Source organism: Erythrolamprus reginae, chromosome 7 (genome assembly GCF_031021105.1).
Source record: "Erythrolamprus reginae isolate rEryReg1 chromosome 7, rEryReg1.hap1, whole genome shotgun sequence".
Taxonomy (NCBI): domain Eukaryota; kingdom Metazoa; phylum Chordata; class Lepidosauria; order Squamata; family Dipsadidae; genus Erythrolamprus; species Erythrolamprus reginae.
Genome location: NC_091956.1, coordinates 7030227 through 7049277, shown reverse-complemented (window position 1 = coordinate 7049277; position 19051 = coordinate 7030227). Strand labels below are relative to the sequence as shown.

General features: G+C 42.1%; 1 protein-coding gene across 1 annotated transcript; it reads right to left on the bottom strand.

The window, feature by feature from the left end:
* Nucleotides 1-6081: 6081 nt before the first annotated feature.
* Nucleotides 6082-16233, bottom strand: STBD1 (starch binding domain 1). Its single transcript, XM_070756909.1, has 2 exons — nucleotides 15667-16233; nucleotides 6082-9069 (listed from the first exon to the last, which is right to left on the bottom strand). Exons 1-2 carry the CDS (start codon nucleotides 15848-15850, stop codon nucleotides 8327-8329), a joined length of 927 nt encoding a protein of 308 aa, XP_070613010.1. The 5' UTR covers nucleotides 15851-16233; the 3' UTR covers nucleotides 6082-8326.
* Between the last annotated feature and the right edge of the window lie 2818 nt (nucleotides 16234-19051).

Genomic DNA, 19051 nt, shown 5'->3' with positions numbered 1-19051 from the left:
CCGCCAGACGACATTGTTTAGTCGACGGGACCCGGAGAAGGCCAACTCTGTGGGACCTAACCGGTCGCTGGGATACGTGCGGCAGAAGGCGGTCTCAGAGATATTTTGGTCATCACCAGTGGAGGTTTTTAAGAATAAATTGAAGAACTGTTTGTCTGAAACGGTGCAATGTTTCCTGCTTGAACAAGGGGGGCTGGACTAGAAGATCTCCAAGGTCCCTTGCAACTCTGTTAATTCTGCTTAAAATCGTAGGTATTGTAGGTATTCCCCTTTGCAACATTGCAACCTTCTTATCCTGAGCGTTAGTTAATCACTTGATAAGACGAAAGCAGGATTAATAACAATTTAAAACTCTGCAAATGTTTCGGTGCAAGCGACGGCATGCCCCGACCCAAAGTTTCAGGGCCGCACTGTTTGCCTTAGGCCTATTTTACTCCAGCCCTCCTGCAAAAGTATCGGACGCCGATTCAAAATAGCATCAAATTAAATTGGGCGCCGTTTCAGAAGGCACCCCATTCCTCCATCCCTCTAGGGAAAACCCATAACCCGGTTTCTGCCATGAACTAAGCAGTGCTATTTAAATTTCCGATGACTCATGCCGAAAATAGGCCATCCAGATTGGAAAGGCTCTGTCAGCATGGATCTGATTATAATATCTCCCTAAGCGATTTAAGTATTCTTTATATGTTGCAGACAGATGTTAAACGGCAAAGGCTGGGTTATTTTAGTAACGAAAGAGGCGAGTGAAAAGGACCGGTGCCCATCAAACCCTGATTTTGTCGAGCTCTCTGGTAGAATCCTCCCAAAAATGCACAGATACAATTTCAGACACACACACGTTTGAAAATTCAAAACAATGTTCTTTATACCGAAAATGCAAATAAACAGAGCACTCTTTTGGTATAGCAAAGAGCACTCGTCTCCAAACAAATTGGTAATTTGTACAAGTCCCTTATCAGTTCTGTGATACTTAGCTTGCAGCTGTGAGGCAATTCACAGTCCTTCTTCTTTCACAAAGTGAAACACACTTTGCTCTGGGTTAGTTTCAAAGCGGGGGAAAATCAGCACACAAAAAGTCATAGTCAGTAAAGCAGTCACGAAACACAACGATCAGATAATCCTCCACAATGGCCAAACCCACAGGCTGCTATTTATAGCAGCCTCACTAATGACCACAGCCCCACCCAACCACAGGTGGCCTCATTTTCTTTTATAATAATCTCTCAGTTGTTGCTGCCTATGCATCGCCCTCCACATGCGTGGCTGTATCATTAACTCTTGTTCTGAAACCAAGGAGGAGCTAGATAATTGATCTCCTTCTGAGCTGTCTGTCACACTCTCCTCCTCCTCCCTATCACTCATGTCTTCTTGGTCAGAGGAGCCTTCATCATCAGATTCCACCGGAGGCAAAACAGGCCTGCAGCATGTGGATGTCTCCCCCACATCCACAGTCCTTGGGGCAGGTGCTGGGGCAGAGCTAACCACAACAAAACCCATATTCTGTCTTTCAGATGTTGGCACCCATAGGACTGTCAAGGATTAGTTCAATCCTAGGTGATATTCTATTATATTGTCTTGCTAAAAAAAGAGAGAAGACGCTTCCTCCTTCTGCTGCTTTCCTGTTATAAGGGAAGCCTCCTGTTTATAGAATTTGGTGAACAGTGCAGTTAGGCGGTAGGAAAAGCAAGTAGGATGCTTGGCTGCATAGCTAGGGGTATAACAAGCAGGAAGAGGGAGATTGTGATGCCGCTATATAGAGCGCTGGTGAGACCACATTTGGAATACTGTGTTCAGTTCTGGAGACCTCACCTACAAAAAGATATTGACAAAATTGAACGGGTCCAAAGACGGGCTACAAGAATGGTGGAAGGTCTTAAGCATAAAACGTATCAGGAAAGACTTCATGAACTAAATCTGTATAGTCTGGAGGACAGAAGGAAAAGGGGGGACATGATTGAAACATTTAAATATGTTAAAAGGTTAAATAAGGTCCAGGAGGGAAGTGTTTTTAATAGGAAAATGAACACAAAAACAAGGGGACACAATCTGAAGTTAGTTGGGGGAAAGATCGAAAGCAACATGAGAAAATATTATTTTACTCAAAGAGTAGTAGATCCTTGGAACAAACTTCCAGCAGACGTGGTTGGTAAATCCACAGTAACTGAATTTAAACATGCCCGGGATAAACATATATCCATTGTAAGATAAAATACAGGAAATAGTATAAGGGCAGACTAGATGGACCATGAGGTCTTTTTCTGCCATCAGTCTTCTATGTTTCTATGTTAATTTAGTTTAAACAAGAGCAGATCTTGTTTAAACTGAACCAGGGATCCTTGACCTCACCGCTGACCGGGCTGGCTCTCTCCACATTATATTAATCATTGGTTGAACAAGAATCTAGCAGCTGGAAATGGTATTGCATGCTAACAATAGTATTTGTGCTTTTTTAATCTCACTATAAAAAAAAGTGTTGAGAAATTGAGACTCTAGCACAGTGGTTCTCAACCTTTCTAATGCGGTGACCCTTTAATACAGTTCCTCATGTTGTGGTGGCCCTCAACCATAAGTCTAGCGCCCATTCTCCCAACAGTTTTAAGATGATTGGCCGGAAGGTCAGAGGGACACCCCACACTGTAAACCAATCCGATTGGTCAGATTGTAAAAATAGGTTCCAAGGCGTCAGAATAGAAGCTTTCATTCCTAACACCAGGGGAAATCTTGTCTTTTCCCATTGGTCTTAGGTGACCCCTGTGAAACAGTGGCTTGACCCCCAAAGGGGTTCCAACCCCCACTGAGAACCTCTGCTTTGAAAAGTGTGCAGAGAAAAGCAACCGGGATGATTAGGGGACTGGAGTCTACAAGATATGAAGCATGGCTGAAGCGTAGACATCAGAGAGTTATTGTTAATGGTGAGTATTCTGAGCAGAGTCAGGTTACAAGCGGTGTGCCACAAGGGTCTGTTCTGGGTCCTATTCTTTTTAATATGTTTGTGAGTGACATAGGGGAAGGTTTGGTAGGGAAGCTTTGCCTATTGGCCGATGACTCTAAAGTGTGCAATATTGTTGATATTCCTGGAGGCGTCTGTAATATGGTAAATGGTTTAGCTTTACTAGATAAATGGTCAAAGCAATGGAAACTGCAGTTTAATGTTTCCAAATGTAAAATAATGCACTTGGGGAAAAGGAATCCTCAATCTGAGTATTGCATTGGCAGTTCTGTGTTAGCAAAAACTTCAGAAGAGAAGGATTTAGGGGTAGTGATTTCTGACAGTCTCAAAATGGGTGAACAGTGCAGTCAGGCGGTAGGGAAAGCAAGTAGGATGCTTGGCTGCATAGCTAGAGGTATAACAAGCAGGAAGAGGGAGATTATGATCCCGCTATATAGAGTGCTGGTACGACCAATTTGGAATGCTGTGTTCAGTTCTGGAGACCTTACCTACAAAAAGATATTGACAAAATTGAACGGGTCCAAAGACGGGCTACAAGAATGGTGGAAGGTCTTAAGCATAAAACGTATCAGGAAAGAATGAACTCAATCTGTATAGTCTGGAGGACAGAAGGAAAAGGGGGGACATGATCGAAACATTTAAATAGGTGAAAGGGTTAAGTAAGGTCCAGGCGGGAAGTGTTTTTAATAAGAAAGTGAACACAAGAACAAGGGGACACAATCTGAGGTTAGTTGGGGGAAAGATCAAAAGCAACATGAGAAAATATTATTTTACTGAAAGAGTAGTAGATCCTTGGAACAAACTTCCAGCAGACGTGGTAGATAAATCCACAGTAACTGAATTTAAACATGCCTGGGATAAACATATATCCATCCTAAGATAAAATACAGAAAATAGTATAAGGGCAGACTAGATGGACCATGAGGTCTTTTTCTGCCGTCAGACTTCTATGTTTCTGTTTCTATGTAACGGTTGCAGGAACTGGGCATGGATTGTATAGTGGAGAGAAGAGAATTAGATTGGATTAGGTTAGATTACCACACACCCCTTTGGCTCGAGAACCAAAATAGGTTTCCCATCACTGACCTACAGAATTATTCAGCCGGTAGATGGCAGTATTTCGTTTGCATCTATGGTTATACAGTAATTCATCTGTTCTGAAGAGTTTCCAGTTTCCCATCACAGTAAAATATCTGAGAAGTAAAGCACATGGTGATTGTTCTTGTTTTCTCTTTGCTGCTTTATATAAAGAAAATTTCCAACAGGTTTAAACTTAAAGTATTGCCCACAAGATCATATGCTGCAACGTCCTACCGGTCAATGACTACTTCAGCTTCAACCGCAACAACACAAGAGCACGCAACAGATTCAAACTTAATATTAACCGCTACAAACTTGCCTGTAAATATATGACTTTAACAATTGAGTTAAAGTCATCTTTCAGCTGTGGCGAGGGGGGCGTTTGCCCAGGTTCGCCTGGTGCACCAGTTGCGGCCCTATTTGGACCGGGATTCACTGCTCACAGTCACTCATGCCCTCATCACCTCGAGGTTCGACTACTGTAATGCTCTCTACATGGGGCTACCTTTGAAAAGTGTTCGGAAACTCCAGATCGTGCAGAATGCAGCTGCGAGAGCAGTCATGGGCTTACCTAGGTATGCCCATGTTTCACCAACACTCCGCAGTCTGCATTGGTTGCCGATCAATTTCCGATCACAATTCAAAGTGTTGGTTATGACCTTTAAAGCCCTTCATGCACTGGACCAGAATATCTCCGAGACCGCCTGCTGCCGCACGAATCCCAGCGACCGATTAGGTCCCACAGAGTGGGCCTTCTCCGGGTCCCGTCAACTAAACAATGTCGGTTGGCGGGCCCCAGGGGAAGAGCCTTCTCTGTGGCGGCCCCGGCCCTCTGGAACCAACTCCCCCCCCGGAGATTAGAACCGCCCCTACTCTCCTTGCCTTCTGTAAGCTCCTTAAGACCCACCTTTGTCGTCAGGCATGGGGGAACTGAGACATCTCCCCCGGGCATATACAATTTATGAATGGTATGTCTGGATGTATGTTTGTTTAGAAAGTGGGGTTTTAAAAATATTTTTAAACAGTAATTTAGATTTGTCGTAAACTGTTTTTCACTTTGTTGTGAGCCGCCCCGAGTCTGCGGAGAGGGGCGGCATACAAATCTAAATAATAAATAAATAATAAATAGTTGTCGAAGCGTGGAACTCATTACCGGACTCAGTAGTGTCAACCCCTAACCCCCAACATTTCTCCCTTAGACTATCCACGATTGACCTCTCCAGGTTCCTAAGAGGTCAGTAAGGGGCGTACATAAGTGCACTAGTGTGCCTTTCGTCCCCTGTCCATTTGTTTTTCCTTTATCTCATATATCATATATCTTTTCTTCCTTTCATATCTTCTCCTCTATTCTTACATATTATCTTTATATATATTGCTTCATCTGTATTGTGTATTGGACAAATGAATAAATAAATAAATTAAAGGTTTACAAACAAGCACACACTAAATTTTTCTTAAAATTGATAGATGCTATTTAGAACTTTCGTTCACTCACCTCCTTTCTCTGCACCAATGCTAAATAAATTTTATATGCAACTAGAAGCATTCCATTCATTTTATTCTTTTTTTAAAAAAAAAAGTGGTTTCAGGGAAGTGATTTTTTAAAATACTTTTTATTAAAGTTTTTCCACACTTAAAAAACAAAACATTGTTCCATTAATACAGCTTTAACAATATCGGAACTTCTTTCCCTATTCTACATTTTCCATATGTAAGGTTATTGGTTTTGACTTAAACATTTTTATGTCTCTCATACATTTTGTAATTTGTTTTTACAACCATTTAGTTTCTACAATCGTATTTGTGACATTTTATTGCATCAATCTGTATCACTTTACAGCTTAATTTTACTTTTCTTTTCGAGCTCATCATATCATATATTCCGTATTTTATAATACATTTCCCTCTCTCTCTCTCTCTTCCATCGTTACTCATCTCTGCACATTTTAGCACCTTTTAATGATCACTTTATTTGAGAGGCTCTTCTCTTTCTTCCAATTTTGGGCAAATGTAATTCTTGCTGTTGTAAAATATAGTAAATTTCTTTCCTATTTTCTTTTATTATTCCCAATAGGAACAGTTCTGGCCTCATTTCAATGTTCTGCTCTGTTATTTCCTCAATCCATTTTTTCCCCAATATTTTGTTTGCACTGGGACATGTCCACATATGGTAAAATGTCCCTTGTACGTGAAGTTGGGTGGTAAAGTTAAATACATTTTGGCCAATCTCACTGGTAGTAGATGCCATCTATAGAACATTTTGTAAATGTTCTCTTTATATGACGCCGACATTCTCAATTTGTAATTTTCCCCCCAAATTTGTTCCCAGTATTCTAATTCAATATTATACCCAAAATCTTTGGCCCACACAATGTTTCTTTTACCATTTCCTCCTCCATTTTATGTTTTAGCAAACAGTTATATATCTTAATAATCATTTTTTCATCCATACCTGTTAATATTTGATCAATTCCTTGTTGCTCATTTTTATCCTTTTTATATTGTTTGAATCAGTATGCAGGGCCACCAGTCTATTTTAATTCCCTATGTATTTATAATTCCTGATTCGATTTCAAGTTCCCTTGTTCGTCTAATAATTCTTTGTATGTAACTATTTTATTGAAATTGATAACATATGGATAAACCAATGCTTCCATTGTTGAAATCCATCTCAGAATTTTTATATAATTTTTTCTTTTAATTTTCCTCCTTTTAATTTTTCCTCCATTAATGCATCTGTCACTTGATCTCTTTGTAAATATTTGTGTTTTATTTTTTTCATTCCGACAAAAACGCATGCCAACCCCATTGTTAGATCATGTCCTTCTATCATTAATATTCTCGTTTTTTAAAATTACTCATTCTCTAATCCATGTTGCCACAACTGCCTGGTAGTAGAGTTCCCAATCTGGTAGGCTCCCTCTCAGTCTGGAATCCTATAAAAGTTTACATTTTATTCTGGCCTTCTTCTCAGGGAAGTGGTATTAATCCTTCACATAGTTCCCATTTATGTCAATTCAAACAAGAAGTATGAACGACTGTACAATTACTAAATACATGAATAGAATCTTAAGTTTTCTTCCAAAATGCAAGTCACTATATTTAGGAATCAATTTAACTTTTTTTACATACACTGAACTAAAGGAAACTCTTTTTTTTTTTGTATTTTAGCGAGAGCATGGATTCATTATCATTATTAACTGTAAACTAACATAATTAACAAGATAATTGCATTAGCCAGGGTTTGTTTTTGGTTTTTTTGAAACTCAAGTGTTTTATTTTAAAAATACATCCAGGTTGACTTTAACTTCATTACATTAGTTTTGCCTAATCGGCATCTCAACCCTCTTAGTAAGAAAACCAGAAATTGGCAACCCAGTTGTGAAAAGAAAAAATAGTATTAAAAACAGTGGGAGATTAATTTTCTGCCTCTATTTTAATGAATTAATACCATGCCCACGACTGTGCTGGGCGCAGGACAGACATGGTAAAGGGCAGTTTTTTTCCAAAATCAAGCAAGTTGCAGATATATGTGTCCTCCAGCAATGCTAAGAGGGAGGGTCTCCCAAATAAATTGCAGCTAAATCAAAACCACCCATTTTTTAGCCGTGTAAATATACTTGGAAACCACTATTGGACTTTGAGATTGAGGAGGACGGGAATGAAACTTCGATGTTGGGTTTTGCCGATTAGATAGGTTGTTGTTAACAGAAATGCCAGTATATATTATCATATAAGAGTCAAAAGTTCAGGTTTTATGTTATTAACTTACTATGCTGCCCCAAATGAAGTCAATGTTTTTCCTTTACTTTTCCCCTACATTTCTCTCTCTTCCCCTTTCCCTCCCTTACTTACCCATTATCTTTGTTTATTTTTGATAAGCTAAAATATTTGAATCCCATAAAGGGTTTTATTTTTACAGGTAAAAATATATATATAAAGGTCATCCCTCATTGTAAAAAGTCCATCTTTATTGTTTTCGGATGCAGTCATCATAAAATAAGAACATTTTGATAATCATTTCAGAGCAGCTGAGCTATCCTTTCCTTATGCTCAGCATCCCTGATTCACACACCTGTCTCTTCACACAATGCAATTTCAACTTGAGAGTTGTTTGATTTCGAAACATTGGCCACTACAGCATCTAACTTGTTTGCTATTAAGGAGTCGGTTTGATTTCATTGGAAGAACAGGTTTCTATCTTTAAAGCCTAGCCTAGCAGCCGTAGTAAAACACACACAGCAAGGAGGAGCACTAAGATAGCTAAGTAAAGACAGAGAAATATACTCCTCGTGTTCAGTGATACCCCCAGCACTTATGGGCCACCTGATCTTCGTGTTCCGTCACTAGCGTTCGGTTGGCACACTCTTCCCATCGCGCGACCTTGCCATTCTCCACCACGATGAACTTCCACTCAATGCTGGCGTCAAAGGGCAGAACCACAGAATCTGACCAGAAGCCGTCTTTGTCGCACCGGAGGGGTATATAATGGCGCCACTGGCCCAGACACTCGTGGTCACCTGTGATCGCGATCTGCTGGCCTTCCCAACGAGTGATGTAGTGGACACGGAAAACCACATGGACAGTCTGGGGCATGGGGGGTACGGCCGCAATCCTCTTCCCTTGTTCAAAGTCCTTGTTGCCAACGTCGTCCGCGCGAGCTTTCCTGGTGGTCTCAATATCTTCAGGATACACAGTTTCTGGGTTCAGGTCTTGGTTGAATTTTTCCTCAGGCTTATCCCCCAAGTTGTCTACTTCGGCTGATGCTCTCTCCTCACGGACTTCCACATCATGGATTTGGGGTGGTTCGGAGGCTGTGTTGGGTTGACTGGACGCTTCGCTCCTTAGATACTCTGAATGGTTCATGAATGGGATTACGGGCTCTTTGACCACTGCTTTTATTTCAGGAGGCTGTGTGAAATCGTCATGGGTATGATAATCTCCTGAGGGCGTAACATGGTTCTCTAGTGGCTCCTGTGGGCTGGACACCCAAGGTTTCGTTTCCAAAAGGACACCATCACCGGTTGTCTGAAATGGTTCTAAAACAGAAAGGATATTGTTAGCCATGGAAACTCAGTCCTACATTCCTCATACGTGTGATTTTGCGCACCACCACACCGCGACTCTTTAACAGGAAAAGCCTTCTCTGTGGTGGCCCCGGCCCTCTGGAACCAACTCCCCCCGGAGATTAGAATTGCCCCCATCCTCCTTGCCTTTCGTAAGCTCCTTAAAACCCACCTCTGCCGCCAGGCATGGGGGAATTGAGATACTCTTTCCCCCTAGGCCTTTACAATTTTATGCATGGTATGTCTGTATGTATGTTTGGTTTTTATAATAATGGGTTTTTAACTGTTTTTAGTATTGGATTACTATTATATGCTGTTTTGTTACTGTTGTTAGCCACCCCGAGTCTGCGGAGAGGGGCAGCATACAAATCCAATAAACAAATAAACAAGTAAACAAGTAAGTAAGTAAGTAAGTAAGTAAGTAAGGCTAAAAACCAGAGAAAATATTATTTTACTGAAAGAGTGGTAGATCCTTGGAACAAATTTCCAGCAGACGTGGTTGGTAAATCCACAGTAACTGAATTTAAACATGCCTGGGATAAACATATATGCATCCTAAGATAAAATACAGGAAATAGTATAAGGGCAGACTAGATGGACCATGAGGCCTTTTTCTGCCGTCAGTCTTCTATGTTTCTATGTGATATAATAATAATTTATAATAATAATAATTTATTAGATTTGTATGCCGCCCCTCTCCGAAGACTCGGGGCGGCTCACAACAAGCGATAAAACAATGTGAAAGAACATACGAAAAATTAGAATTATGTAAATATGAATAATACAGTATGTAAATAAATTGTAAATATAAATAACAATAGTAGATTATAGAATGGATATAATATAAGAGATTGGCATTGATCTGTGTAAAATTAAATTTAAAAAATGAAAAATTGAATAAATAAAGCTTTAAAAAAAGAGGAGGGGTGGAATCAAGAAAACCCAGTTGCCTTTTGGAAAAAGCGACTTTGAGAAAACCAGGCTCTGGATGATTGACAATCTCTATAGACAGCTAAGCATGAAAGAACTAAAAGTACTTGGGAACTGTACCCAAGCTACTTCTTGACTGCACATTAGCGAGCAAACAATCGCAGTTCACTGCAGTTTCCTGGATCTGATTAAACTGTAAGTTTAATGTTTTTTTAAATGTATTAGATTTGTTGTGAATTGTTCTATTGTATGTTGTGGGCCGCCCCGAGTCTGCGGACAGGGGCGGCATACAAATCTAATAGAGATAGATAGATAGATAGATAGATAGATAGATAGATAGATAGATAGATAGATAGATAGATAGATAGATAGATATAGCAGGATAGATAGATAGATAGGTGGGTGGGTGGGTGGGTGGGTAGGTAGGTAGGAAAGTAGATGATAAGATAGACAGATAGATAGATAGACAGATAGAGATAGATAGATAGATAGATAGATAGATAGTTAGATATGATAGATGACAGATAGTTAGATAAACAGGAGAGAGAGAGAGATTAGATAGATAGATAGATACATAGATAAGATAGATAAGATAGATAGATAGATAGATAGATTAGATAGATTAGATAGATAGATAGATAGATAGATAGATAGATAGATAGATAGATAGATAGATAGATAGATAGATAGATAAAGATGAAAATTAGACCAGTGTAGAGAACGAAAGCTGCAAAAATAGTCTAGCAAATGCCATCAGCCCTCGCAAAGAGCTTTTATAGTTCCACACCTTCCTTTCCGGGCTCGAGTCAAATGCCAGGCAGCTCCAAGCCAGCTGGCAAAGGAGAATCTATTGTGAAGTTAAGGCTTTACCATAGCTGCAATGCCAAGAAATTGTTGTCCATTGTTTAATTAGACCCTGACCTTTTTTTTTTCCTTTCACCAAGCTGATCCAAATGACAAGCTTAACCATGGCCAAAAAAAAATAAAAATAACCCAAGCAATGCAATCACATTCTGCAATCTTGTGTTATTTTATAAAAATAAAAATAACCCAAGCAATTACTAAAGTTATTTTCAGCAGTTGTTTTCCAGTTCTGGACTCTCCCCCACCCCACCCCGGCCCTCCGGTTCAATTTATTTTTAACTTTGCAAGAAGCATTCCCCCTCCTCCCCTACTCTTGCAACTGATTGATTTGTTAAATTTTAAGAGCAAAGGCTTTTCGCTGGGCTCTGCCATGAATAAGCAGAATGGATAGGAGGGCACTGGCACAAGGAAGGAGCTAAAAATAGCCCAAGGCCGGTTTTGCATGGCCTTTCCATATATTAGGCAAGCGCAGGCCCAAATGCCAAGGATTCCTGCGGGGCCTGTAGAACTGATGGCGGGCCGTGCACCGCGATCCGTGCAAAGGTCGTACAATCTAAGATGATGCTTCACATAGTTGCCCTTCTATAGCTGTAAGAATCCTTCCAAGGCGCCACTGAATTGGCTGGCCAAAGGCATTCTAGTGCCAGCCACCATCCAATCGTCTTCGATTACCAAACGCAAGCAATATCTCTTGCTTTTAAAACAAGGCCGTCCGAGCTTGTAAGAACGGTGGACTTCAACTCCCAGAATTCCCCAGCCGTGGAATTCTGGGAGTTGGAAGTGCTCAGGTCTTAAAAATGTTGTTAAGCTTTGGAAAAGCCCTCGCTGCTGTTAAAAAGCTAGCGCACAAAATATTATTATTATTATTATTATTATTATTATTATTATTATTATTATTATTATTTATTAGACTTGTATGCCACCCCTCTCCGTAGACTCAGGGCGGCTCACAACAATAATAGTACAATATATAACAAATCTAATAATTAAAAGTCATTAAAAACCCCTCATTTAAAAAGAAACATACACACAAAAATATCATGCATAAACTGTATAGGCCCAGGGGAAATGTCTCAGTTCCCCCATGCCTGACGACAGAGGTGGGCTCTTAGAAGTTTACGAAAGGAAAGGAGGGTGGAGGCAGTTCTAATCTCCGGGGGGAGCTGGTTCCAGAGGGTCGGGGCCACCACAGAGAAGGCTCTTCCTCTGGGCCCCACCAAACAACATTGGGACCCAGAGAAGGCCAACTCTGTGGGACCTAACGGGTCGCTGGGATTCGTGTGGCAGAAGGCGGTCTCGGAGATATATCGAAAATATCTGCCTGCAACTTGTCTCATTCTTTCCCACGCCAATTTTGTACGAGTTGCCAGCCGCAGCTTAACCCCAGGCGATGTTGTGAACGTTCCCACAAGCACATTCGCAATATTATCCTCAGCAAAGAACTGGGAGGGGGCAAGTAGGGCTCCAAAAGGAAAAAAAAAAAAACCAGACAAGGAGGAACAATTTTGGAAGGGGTAGAGGAGGAGGGTGCAAAGAGAAATTACAGGATCCTGCAAGCTTGCACAAGAGCAGGTTGTGAAGCTCTCTCTCTCTGGATGGACGTGCAGAAACGGGGCAGTTCAAGGGGTGGATGAGTCAACCGTGGTTTTGTATAGAGTCCCACAGTGATTATTAAGGCCAGACACACACCCCTTCCATACACTGCACCAGTTAACTATTACGAAATACAGTATGTTAAGGAACTAACTTTACAGAAGTTCTTTTGCCCTCTGGGGCTGCATTGATTTTATCACCAGCAGAGATTTCAACAGCGCAACCCTTTCCCCCATCCTACTCTTCTCTTCCCCATTTAAAAATGGATGCGTAAAAGGTTTAATAGCAAAAGCACTTAAGACTTATATACCACATATAGTGCTTTAGCTCAGACTGGCTGCAGGGCACTGGGGACAGAATTTACCCCTTCCGTTTTTAAACAAGTTTTATTTATTGAATTTTGCAAATAAAAAATATACACATCACAATAATTTTTACAGATCTTTACCCATTTCTTCATATTCCTTGTACTGTATTAGTTTTATATAGAGTGTTTCACATTTTAAAAAATCTTATCAGTTTTTATATACCTTAACACGTTGTTTATTTCATATTTATGTATTTATCCAGTTTTGTGTGCCCTTACACATTGTATCACTATACCTCACTTCTATTGTCTATCTACTTGTACCAGTTATTCCATGTTGCATAGTATTCCGAATCGCTTATTCCTTTAGTCATTTTATACATTTCTGCACATTTTGTTGTTTTATTTTTCCAAAATTGAGGGAAAGATTGTAGCAGCTGTCGTTATATGCGTCATTCGATATTTCGTTCTTTTGGAGGTTTATTTCCCAAATTCCCTTCTATTTTTATATAAATATAAATATATAAATATAAATGTGTGTGTATATACATATCAGCAAAAATATGTTACATGCACATGTACATATATTTTGTTCTTTTGAGGTATTTTTTTAAAAAATTCCCTTCCATTTTTATATAAATTATTATTTATTAGATTTGTATGCCGCCCCTCTCCAAAGACTCGGAGCAGCTATATAAATATATATATATGTGTGTGTGTATATATATATATGTTTTTTTTTGCTGAATTTGAAAATTAAGGGAGACTAGGATAGATCTATTTCGGCCTTATTTTGGCCTCATCAGCTAGCCTCCAATAAATAATAATAATAATAATAATAATAATAATAATAATAATAAACATATGAGCAAAAAATGTTACATACACATACACACACACACACACACTGCTCAAAAAATAAAGGGAACACTCAAAGAACACATCCTAGAATGAAATATTCTCACTGAATGCTTTGTTCTGTACAAAGTTGAATATGTTGACAACATGTGAAATTGATTGTTAGTCAGTGTTACTTCCTAAGTGGACAGTTTGATTTCACAGAAGTTTGATTTACTTGGAGTTATATTGTGTTGTTTAAGCGTTCCCTTTATATTTTTGACAAGCTTAGCACTAATATTTCTAGCAGGGTTTTTCGCCTGACCCGGGTTGGGCGGCGGCGGGAGAGTCGTGTGAAAGAGGACTTCGCGCCTCTCCAAAGTGAGCGAGCGAGAGAGGCGGATGGATCCCACCACCCTCACCATTGGCGGGCCGAGGGTTCAACGAAGAACCGAACAACGGCCCAGTGTAAGGCAGTGTTTCCCAACCCTGGCAACTTGAAGATATCTGGACTTCAACTCCCAGAATTCCTCAGCCAGCGAATGCTGGCTGGGGAATTCTGGGAGTTGAAGTCCAGATATCTTCAAGTTGCCAAGGTTGGGAAACGCTGGTACAGTATAAGGTTTCCTGCCTCAAGCACGGGGTTGGACTAGAAGACCTCCGAGGCCCCTTCAAGCTCGGTGAGTCCCACAGTGATTATTAAGGCCACACACATCCCTTTCATAGGCTGCCTCAGTTCACTACTATGAAATGTGTTGAGGGACTAACTTTTTACAGAAGTTCTTTTGCCCTCTGGGGCTGGGTGGATTTTATTTTATTACTGAGAGAGATTTCAGCATTCCTTTCCCCGTTTGAAAATGAGTGCTTAAAAGCAATAGTACTAGTACTTAAGACTTATATGTGTTGGGCCCCAGAAGAAACTGAGCAAAGGGAAAGGACTGAAGTGGGCGAGGAGGGAGGGAGGAAAGGAGGGGAAGGAAGGAGGGAGGGAGGGAAGAAAGACGGAAAAAGGAAGTAAAAAGAGGGGGAAAGGAAGGATGGAGGGGGAAAGAGGAAAGAATGAAGGAAAGGGGAGAAGGAGGGAGGAAAGAAAGGGAAGATGGAAGAAAGAAGGAAAAGAGGGTGGAGAAAAAAGGAAGGAGGGAGGGAGGGAAGACGGAAAAAGGAAGGAAAAGGGGGGAAAGGAAGGAAGAAACAGGGGGAAAGAGGAAAGAATGAAGGAAGGGGGAGAGGGAGGGAGGAAAGAAAGGAAAGATGGAAGAAATGAGAAAAAGAGGGTGGAGAAAAAAGGAAGGAAGGAGGGAGGGAAAGAGCAAAGAATGAAGGAAGGGAGAGAAGGAGAGAGATGGAGGGAGGAAAGAAAGGAAAGATGGAAGAAGGAAGGAAAAGAGGGTGGAGAAACAAGGAAGGAAGGGGAGAAAAGGAAGGAGTGGGAAAGGAAAAAATGGAGGGGGGAGAAAAGATGGAAAAGGGAAGGAAAGGGGGATGGAGAAACAAGGAAGAAACGTAAAAAGGAAGTGAGGGAGGGAGAGATAAAAGGAGGGAGGGAGGAAAGAAGAAGGAAGGAAGTGAAGGAAGAAAGATGAAAGAAGGAAGGAAAAGGGGTGGAGAGAAAAAAGGAAGGAAAAAGGAAGGAGGGGAGAAAGGAAAGAAAAAAGGGAGGGAGATGGAAAGGGAGGGAGGAAAGAAGAAAGGAGGGTGGGGAAGGAAATAAAAAAGAGGGAGAAAAAGGAAAGGAAAAGGGGTGAGAGGGAAAGGAAGGAGAATGAGGGCGGGAGGAAAGAAGGGAAAGGGGAGAGGAAAAATGATGTAGAGGGAGAAAAAAGGAAGGAAAAAGAAAAGAAGGAAGGAGTGGGGGAAAGAAGGGAGGAGGAGGGACAGAGGAAAGGAAAAGAAAAAAAAGGAAGGACTGGGGGAAAGGAAGGAAGGAAGGAAAGAGAAGGAGGGAGGGAGAAAAGAAGGGGAAGAGGGAAGGAAGAAGCAGGGAGAGAGAGGGATATAGGGGGGGAAAGGAAGGAAAGAAGGCAGACGGGAGGTACCTTTGGCTACGCACGGGTCCCCCTCGGGCTCCTCCGTCGTTTTCTGCTCTCCGTCTCCGCCGCCGCCGCCTCCTCCGAACCAGAGCCAGGTCATGAAGGCAGCCGCCACCGTGGCCAGCAAGGCCTGCCACAGCCCGGACAGGAACCCGCCGTCCTCGCCCTCCACCACCCCGAGCCACGCCATGGCCACGGCGGCCGGAGCACCAGCAGCAGCAGCAGCGGCAAGAGGCGCAAACGGCGCTCGGGACACGGCGCCAAGCCCTCGCCAAGCAGGGCCGCGCCCTCCCGCCCAGGAGCCTTATATGGACACCGGGGGGAGGCAGCCACCTGGCCGGGACGGGGAGGAGCCTGGCGGCCAGCTGGACTCGTCGGGGCCGTGGACGGCGAGGATCCCCGCTCTCTTGGGATCGGCGCGCAAACTTTTGGGTTGCCCGTGGTCTGCTCCTCGCTGCCCCAAAAGACCCGACTTTGCAACCCCAACTATACAAGAGCATCTTTACATTTGCTGCGAAAGCGAGGTTTTGGCTGGGGCGCGCTTCCTTGCGCGGAATCCAAGCGAGTCTGCCCGTCTTAAGAGAAGACGGGAGGGGAGGAGGAGGGAAACAAAAAGGCACGGGGGGCTAAATGCCACCTATCCAAGTTTTAAAGCCCCCCATCGGGAAGGAGGAGGAGAAGGAAGAAGAATAAGAGGAATGGGAACTGGAAGAAGAAGAATTGGAAGAGGAAGGAGGAGGAGGAAGAAGAGGAGGAGGAGGAGGAACTGGAAGAAGAAGAACTGCAAGAGGAAGGAGGAGGAGGAGGAGAAAGAACTGCAAGAGGAAGGAGGAGGAGGAGGAGGAACTGGAAGAAGAAGAACTGCAAGAGGAAGGAGGAGGAGGAGAAAGAACTGGAAGAAGAAGAACTGGAAGAGGGAGGAGGAAGAAGAAAAAGAAGAAGAGGAGGAGGAGGAACTGGAAGAAGAAGAACTGGAAGAGGGAGGAGGAGGAAGAAGAAGAAAAAGAAGAAGAGGAGGAGGAGGAGGAACTGGAAGAAGAAGAACTGGAAGAGGGAGGAGGAGGAGGAAGAAGAAGAAGATTAAGAAGAAGAGGAGGAGGAGGAACTGGAAGAAGAAGAATCGGAAGAGGGAAGAGGAGGAGGAAGAAGGAGAGAAAGAAGAATAAGAAGAATAAGAAGAAAAAAGAAGGAGGAGGAGGAGGAAGAAGTAGAAGGAGGAGGAGGAGGAGGAGGAAGAAGAAGAAGAAGAAGAAGAAGAAGAAGAAGAAGAAGAAGAAGAAGAAGAAGAAGAAGAAGAAGAAGAAGGAGAGAGCACTTGGAGAAGAAGCCATGCAATTGGAGAAGATGATTGCTGCCTCTTTAACGGGGAGGCGTGCTCCTAGAGCAAGTCAAGAGGCGGCTTCCAAAGTCTTTAAACGGCTTAAAGGGAGTCTTAAATGGGCCGGGAAGCAGAGCAGCTTCCTCCCGAGAAGGGAGTTTGGTCCTGAGGGTTGAAGAATAGAGCTGGAAGGGACCTTGGAGGTCTTCTAGTCCAGCCTCCTGCTCAAGCAGGACATCTTACCATTTCAGACAAGCGACTGTCCAGTCTCTTTAAAAAAAACCTCCATTGATGAAGAACCCACAGCATCTGTTGGCGAGTTGCTCCACTGGTTGATTGTCCTGTTAGGAAGTTTCTCCTTAATTCCAGGTTGTTTCTCTCCTTGATTAGTTTCCATCCACTATTTCTTGTCTTGCCTTCAGGTGTTTTGGAGAATAGATTGACTCCCTCTTCTTTGTGGCAGCCCTTCAAATACTGGAACGCTGCTATCCTATATCACCCCAAGTCCTTCTTTTAGACTATAAAAACCCAAATCCCCCAACCATCCATTATATGTTTTAGTCTCCAGGCCTTTGTCATCTTGTTTATTATTTATTATTATTTATTTGTATGCTGCCCAACTCCACATCGACTCTGGGCGTCTTACAATAAAGTAGAATTAAGGCAAAAGTCAGGGGAGAAAGACACACCCGCGGTGGAGTTTGCAGAACCAGTGTTTTTCAATCTTTCAGATTTGTGGACTTCAACTCCCAGAATTCCATGTTGTCTGGGAAATTCTGGGAGTTGGAGTCCACGAGTCTTGAAACTTCTGAGATTGAGGAAACACTTTTTTTGAGGCTGGAATATAACAAGAATTTAAAATTCTTGACCTGTTAAGTTATATACACTGAGAGCATGTTCTGTCCGGCTCTCTGGTAGAATCCTCCCAAAAATTCACAGGTACAAATTTCAGACACACACACGTTTGAAAATTCAAAACAATGTTCTTTATAATGAAAATTCACTTAAACCAAGCCCTCTTTTGGTGTAGCAAAGAGCACTCATCTCCAAACGAACTGGTAATTTGTACAAGTCCCTTATCAGTTCTGTGATACTTAGCTTGCAGCTGTGAGGCAATTCACAGTCCTTCTTTCACAAAGTGAAACACACTTTGCCCTGGTTTAGTTTCAAAGCGGGGGAAAATCAGCACACAAAAGGTCAAAGTCAGTAAAGCAGTCACCAAACACAACGATCAGATAATCCTCCACAATGGCCAAACCCACAGGCTGCTCTTTATAGCAGCCTCACTAACGACCACAGCCCCACCCAACCACAGGTGGCCTCATTTTCTTTGATAATAATCTCTCAGTTGTTGCTGCCTATGCATCGCTCTCCGCATGCGTGGCTGTATCATTAACTCTTGTTCTGAATCCAAGGAGGAGAGAGATAATTGATCTCCTTCTGAGCTGTCTGCCACACTCTCCTCCTCCTTGTCACTCCTGTCTTCTTGGCCAGAGGAGCCTTCATCAGCAGATTCCACTGGGGACAAAACAGGCCTGCAGCATGTGGATGTCTCCCCCACATCCACAGTCCTTGGGGCAGGAGCTGGGCCAGAGCTAACCACAACAAAGCATATGCACCAAAGATAAATTCCTTGTGTTTCCAATCTCACTTAGCCAAATAAAAAATTCTCTTCTCTTCTCTTCTCTTCTCTTCTCTCTTCTCTTCTCTTCTCTTCTCTTCTCTTCCCTTCTCTTCCCTTCCTTTCCTCTTTCTCTTCTTCTTCCATCCCATCCTATTCTATTCTATTCTATTCAAATTGTAGATTAGGGGCACTAGAGCCAAGCATAAACATTGAGTCTCAGCAGGTGGTAAGAGTTAGTTCACTTCATCTGACCATTGAAGCCAACCTGGAAATACTTAAAAACACAGCCTTCCATGCAAATAATTTTAAATGGCCATCTTTATGCAGAGTTTGACTGCTAAATCCCTATAGGTAGTCCTTGATTTACAATCATTCTTTTAGTGACCAGTCAAAGTTACAACAGCACTGGAAAAAATTAACTTATGACCAGTTTCTATGTTTATAACCAT

Coding starts and splice junctions, on each gene's coding strand:
- STBD1 (XM_070756909.1), bottom strand. CDS start 15,850: ATGGCGTGGCTCGGGGTGGTGGAGGGCGAGGACGGCGGGTTCCTGTCC. Junction 9,070..15,666: donor GGACCCGTGCGTAGCCAAAG/GTACCTCCCGTC, acceptor TTTCTGTTTTAG/AACCATTTCAGACAACCGGT.